This window comes from Globicephala melas, chromosome 2 (genome assembly GCF_963455315.2).
Source record: "Globicephala melas chromosome 2, mGloMel1.2, whole genome shotgun sequence".
Taxonomy (NCBI): Eukaryota; Metazoa; Chordata; class Mammalia; order Artiodactyla; family Delphinidae; genus Globicephala; species Globicephala melas.
Window position 1 is genome coordinate 98133091 of NC_083315.2, and position 15527 is coordinate 98148617.

At 37.2% G+C, this 15527-nt stretch overlaps 1 protein-coding gene across 10 annotated transcripts in view; it reads left to right on the forward strand.

Annotated features, from left to right (window-relative positions):
- DPH6 (diphthamine biosynthesis 6) overlaps window positions 1–15527 on the forward strand; it is a 442679-nt gene that overhangs the window by 158321 nt on the left and 268831 nt on the right. For all 10 annotated transcript variants that reach the window (XR_009563051.1, XM_060294493.1, XM_060294494.1 and 7 more), the window contains one exon: window positions 11005–11099. Coding sequence is in view for 9 of the 10 variants with exons in the window: in XM_060294493.1 (XP_060150476.1) it covers window positions 11005–11099 (95 nt within the window). In the remaining variant the exon portion in view is untranslated. The remainder of the gene's footprint in view (window positions 1–11004; window positions 11100–15527) is intronic.

A 15527-nucleotide genomic window follows, 5' to 3' on the forward strand; every position in this document is an offset into this window, starting at 1 on the left:
AATGCTGATTTCAAGCTTAAAGCTGTATTTCAAGTTCTGTTTTATATGAGTTAGCTTGTCTTCCTTATGGGTTTGACAAAAGAGCAATTTACAATCCAAGCTACCTATCACTTAAAAGCAAAAGATAAAGAGAATTTCACTAAAGTTGATTTGATAGTGTGGGTGAGAGAGACAGAATTTTAAGCCTTGTTCCCTGTACTGCTAACTTTATGGGAAAGAACACCTTTAACTGACCTTGAAAGTCAAGAGGAGGTAGAATTTCCTTGAGGGGAGATTTTGAATTTTGAACATAAGTGAGTTGGAAGGATATGTGGAATTTTATGGTTGAGTCCAGTGAGTATTATAAATATAAATTACTAGGTGTATTAAAATGTATTCTTAAAAAAAGTAAAAAATATGTACCGTAGAATTTCAAAGAAAATTATATGTTGTTGAGAGAATTCTGAGTAAATTCAGAGATAAATTGACAGCCATACTGGACTTCAAGAATGGATAGGATTTTTGACTGGCTGAACTGTTTGGAGTATATTTTGGGTACTGGGAGAGGAAGCTGAAAAAAGAAGTCAAAGCCATATCGTGAGAGATTTTGAATACTGAAGTGTGGATTTAATTATCTAAACAATGAGGACTAACTGCAGGATTTAGAGAAAGGGACTAAAGTTCTGAAAGGTGTAGTTTAAGGAATTTGACCTGGCAGTAAATAGTGCCCATTAATAGCTGTAGTTGAAGAGAAGAGGTGAAGGTCCTCCATACTTAGTGGCTGTTCTAATATATGACCTTGAACCCGTCCCTCACATTTCTCTGATTGTGTTTTATAGAAGAACTCTTAACTGCCAGTGTCATGTGGTACTAATAGAACTGAGTGATAAGTATTTGTAAGGACTTCTTATGTGCTCAGTTCTATGCTGGCTTCTATAAGGGGTACAAAGTAAGTCAAAGAGTTATTTTTCATGGAACTTAGAGTTTTGTAAATGAGGGGAGGACTCTAATAACTTGGATCATATAAAGCCAAATTGGTATTTGCTATAAATGTAATTGGGACCTAAGAGATGGAAGATGACCACATGACCTAGAGTAGCTGAAGGCGATGTCATGGAAGCCTCAGCACTTAAACTGGTCTGAAGGATGGATGAAATTTACATGGGTGGTGGCAACAAAGTGAATCAATATGAAGAAGATTCCTTGGCAAGAAGACATGCAGGGACAATGATGAACTTGTTTTAAATGAAACTAAGAGCTGGTATTGGTAGATTAATAAGAAAAAGGTGAGGTGGGAATTTAGGACCCAATCATAAAGGGCCCTGAGAGATGGACCAAGCAATTTGGGATAAGAAATAGCAAGATATAGAAGGCTCATCAACAGGGATTTATATTATTAAAATATATCTCAGGAAATTTAGTCTGGCAGTAGTATTCTTGGATTGGGAGTAGAAGAAATTGGAAATGAAAAAGAGTCTAAGGTGCTCTTATAGGAAACAGGTGTGAGGGCTTAGAGCATGAAACCGCTGACAGTAGGGATGGAGAGAGAGAACAAAACTAAAAGAAAGATTTTGATGGAAGAATGAAAAAGAAACTAGCACCAAATGGCCAGAAGCTGGGAAAGGAAGAATCAAAGATTAATCCACACGTAATGATTGGGGAAATTAGAAGCACACATTTTTGCAGAGGAGAACAGGGTTGAGAAAGAACATGATAAGCTTGGTCTTAAACATACTGAGTTTTAAATTATAACATATAAACCAAAGGCATATGTTTTTAAACTATGAGGTTGGCACACAATTGAGATGTTCAGGCTAAAGACTAAGGTTTGTTATTTATCAGAGTCAGGACACAACTTTAAATTCTGTGTTTGTTTAGTTCTAAGCTACATAACCTTTGCAAAGCAACCTAGTTTTCACCTCTGGAAAAGGGAAAAAATAAAATTAGTAGCCATTTCATTGAGTATATATTATATGCTGTGTAGTATATTAGACTTTTTTTTTCACATGGTTTTATTACTGAAAACAGCACTCCTATGAGGTAGATGCTGTTGTCATCTCCATTGTACAGATCAGTAATCTGAGGCTCCGAGAGTTTGCATGACCTAAGATCACGTAGCTACAAAGTGACAGAGCTAGGATTTGAACCAAGGGCAGTATGTCTCCAAAGCTACTGCTTTTAATGAGTTATGCAATGCTGCTTTCACTGTGCCTCACTACAGTATGTGCTTTACCTACTTTTATAGTTAAGCTGTGTATTTACTAAGTGCTTACTAAGTGCCATACTCTGTGCTAAGTTCTTTTTATGCATTATTTTATTTAACCATCTAACAAGCCTATGACGTTGCTACTACTAATGTTTACATTTTACAGATGAGGAATCACTTAGTGGGTGAGTTACTTTTCCGGAGTCACAGAGCTGGGAAGTTGCAGAACCGGAATTTATGCTTTAAGTCTATCTGATTTCAGAGCGGATGCTCTTTTTTATTCTTAAAAGTTATTTTGAAGATTAAATAAGATAATTTCATCATTTTCTTAACTTTAAGGCATAAAGCAAATTGTCTTTAATTAGTAGTGACAGTGTTCGTATTTGCAGCAGCAGAATAACGTAAAGGTGATGGTTGAACCCGTGGACTGCATAAGCTATCTGAGGGAATAAATTGATAAAGAAGACTATAGAGAGAATCATGAGGGCTATTTATAATTTAGGAGCAGCAGGAGGGAAAGGAGTTGGAGAAGCCTAGCAATAACTTAGAAAATACAGTAACATGGAAGCCTAAGGAAAACAATCACAAAGATTTGAGACATCAGTTGTACCACATGCTACATAAAATTTGAAAAAGATAAGGTCATTAGACAGTGTCCCAGCACATTGCTACTTATACTAAAAACCAGTAAACAGGACCACCATCCATCCAGTTTCCCAATGCAGAAAGCTGGGAATTTTTCTCACTTTTTTTTAAACTTTCTTCACTTCTCCAGTCACTTATTTCAGCCTAGAAAATCTCTCTCAAAATATCTGCCCTCTCCTGTCCATCCTCACTGCTACTTCTCCAGTTCAGGAAAGCTTTACCTCCTGCCTAGATTCCTCCAGCAACTTCTCAGTTCTTTCTGCTTCTTGACTTACTGCCCTCCAGCCCATTCTCCACTGTGCAGCCAGAATGATGTTTCTAAAAGACAATTGAGATCAGGTCAGTTTTCTGTTTAAAACATCCTCATGGGTTCTCAATGATCTGAGGATAATAGCTTAGTATGGCATATGAAGCCCCATAACATCTGTCCTCTTTCTAGTTTTTCAGCCTCACCTCTCCACTATTACTCGTCTAGTTATGTTTCAGCTATGCCAAACTTACTTCAATTTCTAGTACCCATCGTGTGCTCTGGGACTTAACACATGCTGTTCCTTCTGGAAGAGTTTTCTTCTCTCCTGCCTTCTCTCTCTCTCTCTCCCCTCTCCCTCTCCCTCTTTCTCTTTCTCTTTCCCTCTCTCTCTCTCCAGACTTTCCTGGTTAACTCATCCTTCAGATTCTTTGAGAAGCCTTTTGAGTTCCTTCCAGTTAGGTCCCCTGCTTTATACTCCCACCGCATCTCATGCATCCACCAAAGCAATCCCTACCCTTTATTGTAATTGCTTATTTAACTTTATGTCTGTACCTCCAGACAGTAAGCTGTTTTATGCAGAATTTATGTCTGCTCCTATTGTTATCCCCAGCACTTAAAACAATGCCAGACCTACTGTAGACATTCAATAAATACTTCTTTAATAAGTGCTATGAATGAATATATGCAGCATGAAATTATTTTGTATGTTAAATACATCATTTATAAAATGAAGTTGTGGTGAGTTTTTTAAACCTCATGGTTTTCTCTAGGTGGTAGGAGGGATGAGAGAAGTGCAATTTCATTTGGCCTTTTCTTTTTTTTGTCAGTTTTAAGATTAGTAACAGCAAATGAGGTAGGTTTAAAAGAAAAAATATCTTGATTTAATAAGAAATTCTCACAATTATGGTATTACAGTCTTTTTTTTTTTTTTTTTTTTGCGTTACGCGGGTCTCTCACTGTTGTGGCGTCTCCCATTGCGGAGCAGAGGCTCCGGACGCGCAGGCTCAGCAGCCACGGCTCACGGGCCCAGCTGCTCCGCGGCATGTGGGATCCTCCCGGACCGGGGCACGAACCCGTGTCCCCTGCATCGTCAGGTGGACTCTCAACCACTGCGCCACCAGGGAAGCCCTACAGTCTTTTAAAAGGATAAAAAAATTAAACAGGGAAATCATGATGCCCATAACCTTTTCAGTTCAATAATTAGTAGAGCTCAAATGGAGTTATTATGAATATGAATATTTATCTGTATGAATAAATGTGCCAGAAAAAATAGAATCATATAAGTAATTTCCTTTTCATTTACTAGGAATTCACTTTTTAAATGCTCAGACTCCAAGGCATTCTTATAAGCCATGAAATGACCCAAGTCAGCCACATCTGTTCAAAATGTGTTTTAGAAAGCTTATCTTAACAATAGTTAGTTGGAAAATTAATGTTCACCTTCCATAAAAATTTTATCCAAAAGAGAACACAGCACAATTTAGATATATGTGAAGCAAGGAATATACTTGTATACAATGGAAATTATAATGTGAAATAAGTAAAAAATGATCTTATTATTTTATCAAAAATAATTTAACTGGCTAGAAAACAGCAACATATTTCTTTTCAGCTGGTCAAGATCCTTTTGAAATTTTATTTTATTTTATTGATGTGTTAGCTTTATACCTTTGTATTTATACAAAGGATGGGACCAGTTTGACTGATGTCAGACAGAATAACAGCTGTATTAATCATATCCAGTGGCCATCTGATCTGAATCTTTTTCTAGATAACATTCCCCAAATGGTTAAAAACGGGGAAAAATAGTGACATCCCTGATTCAGTGGGTAATCAGATAAGAAAAACATTGACAACCATGTGTAAATTTTATTCAGTTTTAGAGTTCCAAAAGTAGAAAATTTTTATCCTATTTCTAACGATATAGAAAAAGAAATTAGTAACTTTCTCCTGATGCCGAAAGCTCAGCTTCTCCATACACTGGTGCCGAATCAAATCTCGGAGACAGAGATTTGGGTGAAGTAGAAAAGGATAGCTTTATTACTTTGCCAGACAAAGGGAGACACAGTGGGCTCCTGCCTCGAAAAGCTATGTGTCCCAACTTGGAGAGGACAGTGAGAAGTTTTATAGTAATGGTTCAAAGAGGGTGTGATCAGCTCGTGGACATTCTTCTGATGGGTTGGTGGTAAGGTAAGTAGGAGTCAGCCTCATCAACCTTCAGGTTCCAACTGGTCTGGGGTCTACATGCTTGTGGGCAGCATACCATCATTAACCGTTAACTTCTCCCACCTGGAGGGGATTTCAGTATCTGCAAAACAGCTCAAAGATATTATTGTGTGTATCCTTTGATGGGGAACCAGGACCTTGTGCCAAGGCTGCACTATTGTTTCTCTTAACTGTTTTGTTTCTCCCTTGTCTCATATCCCCTCCCTTCCCTAATTAACAACTGCTTGAATCTGCATGTTGGAACTCAGGGAAGGTCATGGAGGCTGAATGAAGGCTATTTCCTATAATCACAGAAATGGGAGACACAGAAAGGCTTTGTGCCCAGAAGGCCCACAGGGCCCTGCTCGGTATCACTCCTCCCTTTTACTTCATAATTCTGTTTGGGAATGGCTTACTTTGTGTCTGAAACTATACCTGTCAGTACATGCCAATTGGACCCTTTTCTGGGAGTATACAGGGTATCTGAACCATGGAGAAGACAGCCATTTGGTCATTGTGTACTGTGTGCTACACACTGCTAGGAAAAAATTATGAGAGGGTTTAAGAAATTTAGAAACTTATAGTCTCATGAGAAACATTTAAATTCAAGGGGTACATAGTAATGCAATACAGAAATATGTCACAAGGCAGCATAGGACAATCCCACAGGCAATAATAAGAGTGATTTCTATAAGTTGAAGAGAAGGAAATTGCCTGTTGGGGTTTATGTTTATCACATTATATTTCACTTTTTAAGATTTAATCTTTTGGGTTTTTTTTCCAGCCAGTCAAGATTCTTTTGAATCTTTATTTTACTTTATTTTCCCATTCAGTGTATTAGCTTTATGTCTTGGTATTCTTGTGAATGATGGGACCAAATGGCTGAAGTCTGACTCTCAGTTTACAGAGCTTGATTTCCATTGAATAGGCAATGATCAAACACAAAAAGTTTTTGAGTGGATGAATGCCATCTCATATTGTTAAGGAAAGTTAGTGTGTTGATAACATGTAGGGTAGATTGGGAGGGGTGAATATAAAGCAGGAAGACAAGAGATTATTGTAATAGTTCAAATGCAAAGTGATCAGTAAGGATGTTAGAATGGAAGGGAGTGCATACATTTTCTCATTCACTGCCATATGCCTAGTGTATAGAAGAGCATCTGGCACGTAATAAGTACTGAGTGAATATTTGTAGATTCAATAAATGAATTCATGAAAAATTTAAAATGTAGGCTGTGTGGCAGAAGGAAAGGAAGGAATTAAGTTCTACTCCAGTATTTTAAGCTTGATTGAACAGAAATTGAGCAGGCAGAGAAGGTTTTGAGGAAAACATTAAGAACTGTGTTTTATTCACATTGAAGTAAGACAACAATGCTCCCAAGTAAAACACTCAATAAACGTTTGTTATGGGGGGAGCGAATACATGGGAGAGAGGTTGATGGCTAGGGTTTTCACTTCGAGAGCCATTTGCAGTAGAGGTAATAGATATAGTAGGGGTCATGGTCCTCAAAGATGGGAGTATATAGATAAAGAGCAGAAGGTCCAAGGGAATAGCAAATTAATAGAGAAAAGATAACATATGTCGACTGCTTCCTGTGCACTAGGCACTGGGTTAAAAGCTTTGTATGTATTATATCTTCTAATACAACATCCCCCAAAGGGCAGGTATTACCTAGGGAAATGGAAATTCAGAGAACTTAATCAATTCATCCCGGGTCCAGTACTCAGTAAGTGCTGGAGCTAGAATATGAACCTACAGCTGTCTATCCCTAGTTTTCCAACTGTGCTAAAATTACTCTCTGTTCATAAATTTTGTCTATGTTTTCCAGTAAATCTTTAATGTATTTATAGTATTTATGTTTAAAGTCATTATCTACTGGGTTCAATATTTGGTTACTGTGTGGGTCTGTTTTTGTTTTGTTTGTTTTTCTCTTGATTACAGGTCACATTTTTAACTTTTTCACTGTTCATCTAATTTGTTTTATATATATTATGGTAGATATTGAATAAAAAAGAACAGTAGAGACTGAAGTAAATATTCACTCCAGAAAAGTCATACCCCTTCCTCTGTCTGACAGCTAGTTTGTGGTATTTATTCTCTTTAGTCTGATCTCCAGTTGAGCTGGGTCTGGTTTGAGTTGTTTCAGTTTACTACGTGTTTGAAATGTTTTGAAAGCAGGATAAGGTCTCTCCCTTTATCAGGGCATGTGATCTGTGCTCCACTGAGTCTAGAGTTCTCTCTCTCCTTCTCCCCCCTACCCCGTCCCCCTGCTTTAAAGTCCTGCTACCAGTTTTTTTTTTTTTTTGGTCTTTTTTTTGCCTTTTCAAGGGCTTACTGCTGTTGGCCTTTCCCTGCCTCCTCTCTGGCTTTCCAAGTCTTGGCTGAAATCTCTCTGTCTTCCTGCCCTGTCACCAGTTCTTGGTACAGTGAAAGTTAAGTAGAAAAGACTTGATAGGCAGGTGTTCTCAAAGGGATCTCTCTCCCCTTTTCTGCCCTGGCCCTAGCTCTCTGCATGTAGCTACTGTGTACACTTAGTTAAGACTGTGAAAAAGAACTGGCAGCCTATACACACTCCCTGGGTCTCCTCAGGACTCTAATAGTCCATCACAGAGGTCCACAGATGGCCATAAGAGTTTGGCTTTTTGTATACGCTGATAGACGTCAGCGTAGATTTGCTTCTACTCTGTCTGTTCCCCCATTAGGAAAGTGACCATGGATTTTCACTCATCTAGGAAAGGCTTACCCTGATCTGCAGTTAGTTCATCCAGACTTCTTTGCATTCTCGGATCTCTGTAGGTAAAACACAAAGGCATGGTTGCTTTGTAGCCTATCTGGCATATTTTTGGTGTTACGGTGATAACAACTGTCTACTTCCACTTTTTACATACTAACTGAAACTATTTAACAATGTTTTAATAATTAATGGACATTAGACCTTAATGGTTAAATAGCAATATGAAAAATATTTTTTAATTTTCAATATAGATTGCTATCATTTGTACTTAAATTATGGAAAGAATCCTGATAATTCAGTGAGAAACTAAACCTTAGAAAAACTGTTACCTATTTAGTATTTTCAGTTACAATGAAATTGACAGAGAAACTTATCAAAGTGAACTGCAAAAACTGTATTTGGAGTGATTAAGTGCTGGCATACAGTAATGCTAATTTTGAGTTGAAACCCAAACACAGACCTGAAACATGTTAGAATAAAGTTGCTACTTTCTGTGAATAGTATAGATATGAGTAACACTATCCTACATGTTTTAGAAAAGTAAATTGAATGTTGTGTACCACAAATATGTCTCTGGAATGTACACATCTGAATTCTCTACTACCTAAACTGACCCTTTTTTTATCACATGCATACATCATGCTTTTGTGCTACCAGGATGTTGATTTCTAACAGGGTGCTATGTCTTAGATAAAGAAAATGGCTTAAAGAAAGTGGCTAGCATAAACTTTGCTTCTTGAGGTCTCTCAGAACATCAAAGGGACTTGGAACTGGCTAAAAGTCAGCCAATAAAGATCGAATTTTCTAGATACTTGCGTCTACTAGAGCTTGAAGCTAGTAGAGTTTAGAGGGGCTGCAAAAGACATCCTAAGGATTCACAGACTACTTCTTGGTTCATCAGCCATAAAAACCACTGGGCTCTTTACCCAAATTTCTTTACTTGGAATCTGTGTCCATGCTGGTGAACCAGTAGTAGTGGGGAGAAGAGATTGCACATATTATTTATAGAAGCGACATCACTGTTTCATCATATTGTGGTATTAAAATATAAGGTGCAGTATATTTAGGAAGCTTCCGGAGACCAGGGACATTGTCTTGTTTACTTTTGGATCTTTTTCATCTAGCAAGGCCTGCCAAATAATCACTGTTAAATAAATATTTGTTGAAGAACTGATTGGATGAATATTATGGAAATATTTTACATGAACTGGAAATATCACTGGATGCATCCATATTTTAGATTTCCTAGTACTATGTTGGATTAACATAGCAGCTCGCATTACTTTTACTAGGGACTAATAAAAGGATATCAGTAGGATAACAGCCATGCAACTTTAATTTTTAAAAATCCAGTTATTCTTTGGTGGTAGATTATAGAAGTTTTGCAAAGCTTCAGTGAAAGGTTTTCTAATAAAAGGAAGCCAGTGATTGTTAAGGTATACTCCCACATAAGAAGACTGTCCATAAAGATGAGAGTAGAAGGTTCACTTGGTAGACAGTTGTTAGAATGGGAAGACCAGTGAAGGGAGATCAGCACAGAAGGGGTCAGGCACCAGCTGACAGAACAAGGAAACACCCCTGAAATCCACATCCCATTATTATTCCTACATTTTTTATTGCAAAGCAGACATTAATTTAATTTGGTTTACCACAGTAATGTATTCCTGTTATCTGCTCTCATAAGGACCAGCTGCCGTAATTCTGCCTTGCTGATTCCCTACTTCATTTATCCACTTTGCTCATGTGAGTTCTTATAGAAAATGCCACCCCATTTTCTTTCCTTCACTTTTCTTGCTGTTTGCCTTTACAGGTCATCCACATTACTATTGATCCTTAGAGGGAGTAGTAGAATTTTCATAGATGTGTGCTTTAAATCCCGAAGGGCACGTAGTCAATAGTTGAAATGTAATGGATTTGGAATGGTAGCACAACCACAAAAATAACCAAATAAATAAATGTGTAACTGTGCAGGTAAAAACAAAGACTTAGGCCACAGTCCTAGCACTGGCAGTAACAGAGAACATCAATGGAGTCGCTCTTCCTTTGGGCTGGGAGAGACTGTAAGCAGGGAAAGCTATGAAATTCAGAATGAAGGAGATGGAATCATAGTGCTAAAGCCTCCGCACGAGAGCAGGAAGATTCTATGGCAAGCCAGTGAGAGTGCTCCCCAGCACTGATTCCAGCCATGTACCAACCAGATAAGAGATGATTTTACTCTCAGTATCATTTAAATAACACAGCTTACATTCAATGCAAAGCACAGGGAATTTTTTTGTTTCTTTGCTTATTTACTTGTGTGTTTTAATTTCAGGTTTAATCAGACAACATTATAAGCTATCCCAGCCTTTCTGGGAGTTATACTTTCCTAGGGCTTGTCTGCAGCGTTGGAACTTCATTAGTTCTTGATACCCTTGGAACTTTACTATTAATAATAACCTTAAGCATAATAACCATGTTTATGGCTTCTTTGTGTGAACAGGCCCAAGGAAAGGCCTTAGATTACATTCTCTGTGTCTCTGAGATGCTCTAAACACAACATTTTTTCCCCTTCTACATATACGTCAAAGGGCAGGGGAAAGCACAGTTTGGCTGCATATATTCTCATTTACTGCGTAATTACTTAGTATCTTTCCCCCTTAGCCTCCCTTTGAAGCTAAAGCTAGTGGCATTCCTAAACTTTATAGTAATCTTTAAGCTTTCTCATTATACACAAAAATGTTGGTCGCTTACATCTTTTTATAAGGGTTTGGTGATTATTAAAACTGCTATGCTTTATGATAACATTTTTCATATGGTTTTAAACACATATTTTAAGCAGAAATATACAGTTATTTTCCTGTAGCTCACCATCTATTTTGGAATTAAAGTTTCTGGCATGGATATTTTTTAGGACAAAATAAGTTAAGTGAACATTTTTGCTAACTAATTTTAAGATTCCTGTTTCTTTCCTTCTTTTTCTTTTTCTTTTTTTCCCCTATTTTCAGCTTTCTAAGAAGTACGGAGTCCATGTTTGTGGAGAAGGTGGAGAGTATGAAACGTTCACTTTGGACTGCCCTCTATTTAAGAAGAAAATAATTGTGTAAGATATCATTTCAGCATTTTCTTCCCCTTCCTCAAATTTAAGTGATGGAAGCAACGTAACATTAAGCTGGAGGCAACTTTTGTTAAGAGAAATAGAACATGTCCTCCAAGTTCACAAACACTCAATTTGTTTAATACCAGTGAAGTCGTCTGAATACCTAAATCAATACATGACAAGACGAGGCCTTCATAGAAGCCTATAAACTTTTTAGACATTGCACTTTCATTTACTTGCTGATTATGGCCTACAGTAAAACTGGTACCTACACACTGACACTTTTATCCTTTCATGAAGTGTGAATTGCCTGTGTTATTTATCTTTCATTACAGCTACATTTGATAAACTGCCACATCAGTAGCCTGTGGGTTCCATTAACTCCGTTCTCTTTTTCCTTTTTCTTGGCTTTAATAACTTAGAATGGTAATACTAAACATTTCTCTTCAATTATTTGGGGTTATTTTTACATATAAACTTTGTTTTTAAATGAATTCTGTTTTATGGTGAATAGTGTGATTTCTTTGCCATAAATTGTTAAAATTCGTGTGGCAAAAAGTAGGAACTTTCTTCAGTTTGTTAACATTATTATCCATACTCTAATTTATATCACTCCTCTCATATGCTAAGAGAGTACTTTATTTGCTTTTCCTAAGCTCTTCAGCTTCTTGAAAAGGTTGTCAGAATTATGCTTGATTTCAGAAACCTCATCTGATGAAAGACTAGAATCTTGTATCGAATGGACAGCTTTAATATTTTCAACACTGAAAGGTGACTTCTTTGTACATATTAATAATGAGGGAAAGAATGTTCTAAGAAGTTAAGACAACTCCAGGTGAACTTTCTAAAAGTTACATTTATCTTGGGAAACATAGCCAAGACCTCTCCATTACCCTGTGCAATATTCACCCACTCTTGCTTCTCTCATTTCTTCTAATTTGTTTTCCATTAATAATCATCGAACATAATAATAATATATTTGGCAAATATATATCAAGTACCTATTATGTCTAAAGCATTCTACTGGGCACCACTGATGTTGAAACATAGTTCCTGTCTCCAGAAGGGTGGAAGGAAGACACACCTTCATAAAATTGTGACACAAAATGGTAGAGGATAAGAGTCAGAAGAATAAGTTCATAAACGAGAGGTATTTCTTGTGGCTTCAGTGATCACAGAACAATTCATTGAATGAACTGTGCCTTAGGTATTACTTCTATGAAATAATACTGTTTGGTTACTTAAGAAAAACATTTCCATGCTAGGGTGAAATTATAGTATAATAGGAAACTTGCAATATACTTATTAGACTAACCAAATTAGAAAAAAATAAAAAGCACAATAAGAGAAAGAAGGCCAAAGAATAATACTCTTCCTGTTCATTGCACAACTTGAGGTCCTGGAGCACCCAGAACTCTTTATGGACAACATAGAATTATAAGAAATGTGCTGCTTTACACTACATAACCATAAGGTTTATTTATCATAGTACTTTAGACCTGAAAAATGAATCTTTCACCTCATCATTGTGTAGACAGAGAAACCTCAACCTGACTGAGGCAATGACATGATGGGAGTTAATCATGCTGTTGAAGAGAAGGATGTCAGGGAAGGTGTATTAGAACCCTCTAGTGCCAAAATGAGCTGTTCAATTAACTGGATAATCATTTGTTGAGGATAATTATGTGGGTGGAACTCTGCAAGCTGCCACCCTGCTCTGTAAAAGTTCTTTTGTAAGAATGGAGAGGCACATCAGCAATACTGGAAGTGCTAACATACGTGTGTGTACCTTGAGAACAGAAGGGGAAGAACTGACATTTCTTTCTTACTCAGTTATCAGCTACTCACTAATCTGATTCTGATGCTTAAGCGCGTTCTTTGATTTTTTTCTTCATAGGTTCTGCCTCACCTCAACTTCATAACTTTCTTATTCGATTTCTTTTCTCTAGATTGCCTTCCCATTTATCCCCACTTTGCTAAATCCTTCCAATTTTAAAGGCTTTGGTTGTTACTACTTCCAGTGCTTGTCCTCATATCTGAACTCTCAGAACACACAGTAGTAGGCACTGATAAACGTTAAATATCATGGAATTAATTTTTCATTTATTGTTTAGTTTTAAATATCCTATTTCACTTTTATGTATTCCTTTCTTAGGTTATAACTAGAGCTTGTAGTAGTTGAATGGAAAAAGAATGTCACCTACTATATACAAAATCTTTCCTTCTCTTTAAAATAGAAAATGTCCTTATACCTATCTGATAAGCACTAAATGTGATGATGTGAATGAATATGCATTGCACATTCTAAAACTGTATATAAATTAATTTTATTTAGAGATAGTTTTCCATGTGACACAATTAAAAGATAAGTTTAGACCTGGTAACTACTTGTTAACAATTGACGGTTAATCATACTGGATCCTGTCAGTTAGAATGTGTTTGGGGGGACAAAGTTAATAATTTCTCCTGTTATATTTGACATAGTAGTGATCTTCCACAGTTAGCATACAACTAGTTGATTATTAGGAATCCCCTTTTAAATGTCTAATTCAAATTTTATGTTAGAAAAGGAGACTATGAGGAGAAAAAATAAACTTTTGCATGCAAAATGATTTGATTATAATTAGGTGTGGTTTTTTTTTTCAAAGACACAGATAGAATCTCTTGTATAATGAAATAATTTAGACAAATTAGGGTGGTTCTAGAAGTCTATTATGAGATACATTTTGCCCCGAATTCCAACTAACATTTTTAAAATCTTGTAGGAAACACTGGTATAACAGTCTTTGTGTGGAAGTAATCTTTTAAATTTTTGACTAGAACATTTTACAGTTTACTTTTCACATCAATTAGGATGTGACTACTCACCTCTAGATGCAAATTTTTAGATCAGAAAATGAGGGTTTTTTCCTGAGGAACCTTGACAAAAAGAATTGCAGCCTAGTCTTTAAGAAAAGAGGACAGGGCTTCCCTGGTGGCGCAGTGGTTGAGAGTCCGCCTGCCGATGCAGGGGACGCGGGTTCGTGCCCCGGTCCGGGAGGATCCCACGTGCCGCGGAGCGGCTGGGCCTGTGAGCCATGGCCGCTGAGCCTGCGCGTCCGGAGCCTGTGCTCCGCAACGGGAGAGGCCACAACAGTGAGAGGCCCGCGTACCGCCAAAAAAAAAAAACAAGAAAAAAGAAAATAAAGAAAAGAGGACAACTGTAGATCCTCAAATAAAAAACCTACTTTCTCGGTGTCCCTGGTAGCGCAGTGGTTAAGAAACCACCTGCCAATGCAGGGTACACGGGTTCGAGCCCCGGTCTAGAAAGATCCCACATGCCGTGGAGCAACTAAGCCCGTGAGCCACAACTGCTGAGCCTGCGCTCTAGAGCCCGCGAGCCACGACTACTGAGCCTGCGCACCTAGGACCTATGCTGTGCAACAAGTCACCGCAGTGAGAAGCTCGCGCACCGCAACAGAGTGCCACCCCCTGCTCGCCGCAACTAGAGAGAAGCCCGCGCGCAGCAATGAAGACCCAACGCAGCCTAAAAGAAATAATTTTTTTTAAAAAAACCTACTTTCTTTTTATTTCTTACTTTGAAATATATGTGTATGCATATCAAAAGTAAGAACTAAAACATGGGGAATATAGCCAGTATTTTGAAAATAAAGAACTAAAATCCCAATGTATTAATGAAGGTGATAATTTTCTTCTCACTGTTAATGAACACAATTTTAATGTCAATCTTTGATACAACCCCATATTTCCATTTGAATTGTCAATATTAATGTACTACTGCTACAGAGTTGCTGTGTATGGGATGGATGGATGGATAGAAGAAACAATGGGAAAGAAGGAGGGATGAAAAGAAGAACTAAATTCTATGATTAAAACACTATGCTCTCATTTTCCCCACTTACTCCTCGTTTCTACCTATTCAAGACAGAACTCAGCCCAGAGCATCATAATATGGCATTTAGCCATGAGGATGAATCAAGTACTTTCCTTATCTGCCTTCTCATATCTATTCTGTATCACTTGGGAATTTATTAGAATTTATGAACCATTTTCCTTGTATTTAAATTTATATAATTATTTTTATTATGCTAGAGATAACCATATATTGTTATTGGTATACATGTATGCTTATGTTCATGTATCCATATATATACAGTATGCATGTATGAAAATGTACGTATTCATGTGAAGATTGGTAATTGGAAAATCAGTGTGGGTTTTTGATAGTGTCAATAGTTACTGTGTAAATATAAAGATACTTAAAGTTAAACTATACAATTATTTGTTTATTCAACAAATGCTTGAAAATAAGGCAGTGTATTCTGCACTGAGCCAGAGGTGGAGTGTGGGGAGAGAGGCAGACAAAGATGAACAAAACCTGGTCCCTCTCTAAGAAGGAAGACAAGCACACAGACACATAATTATAGTGGA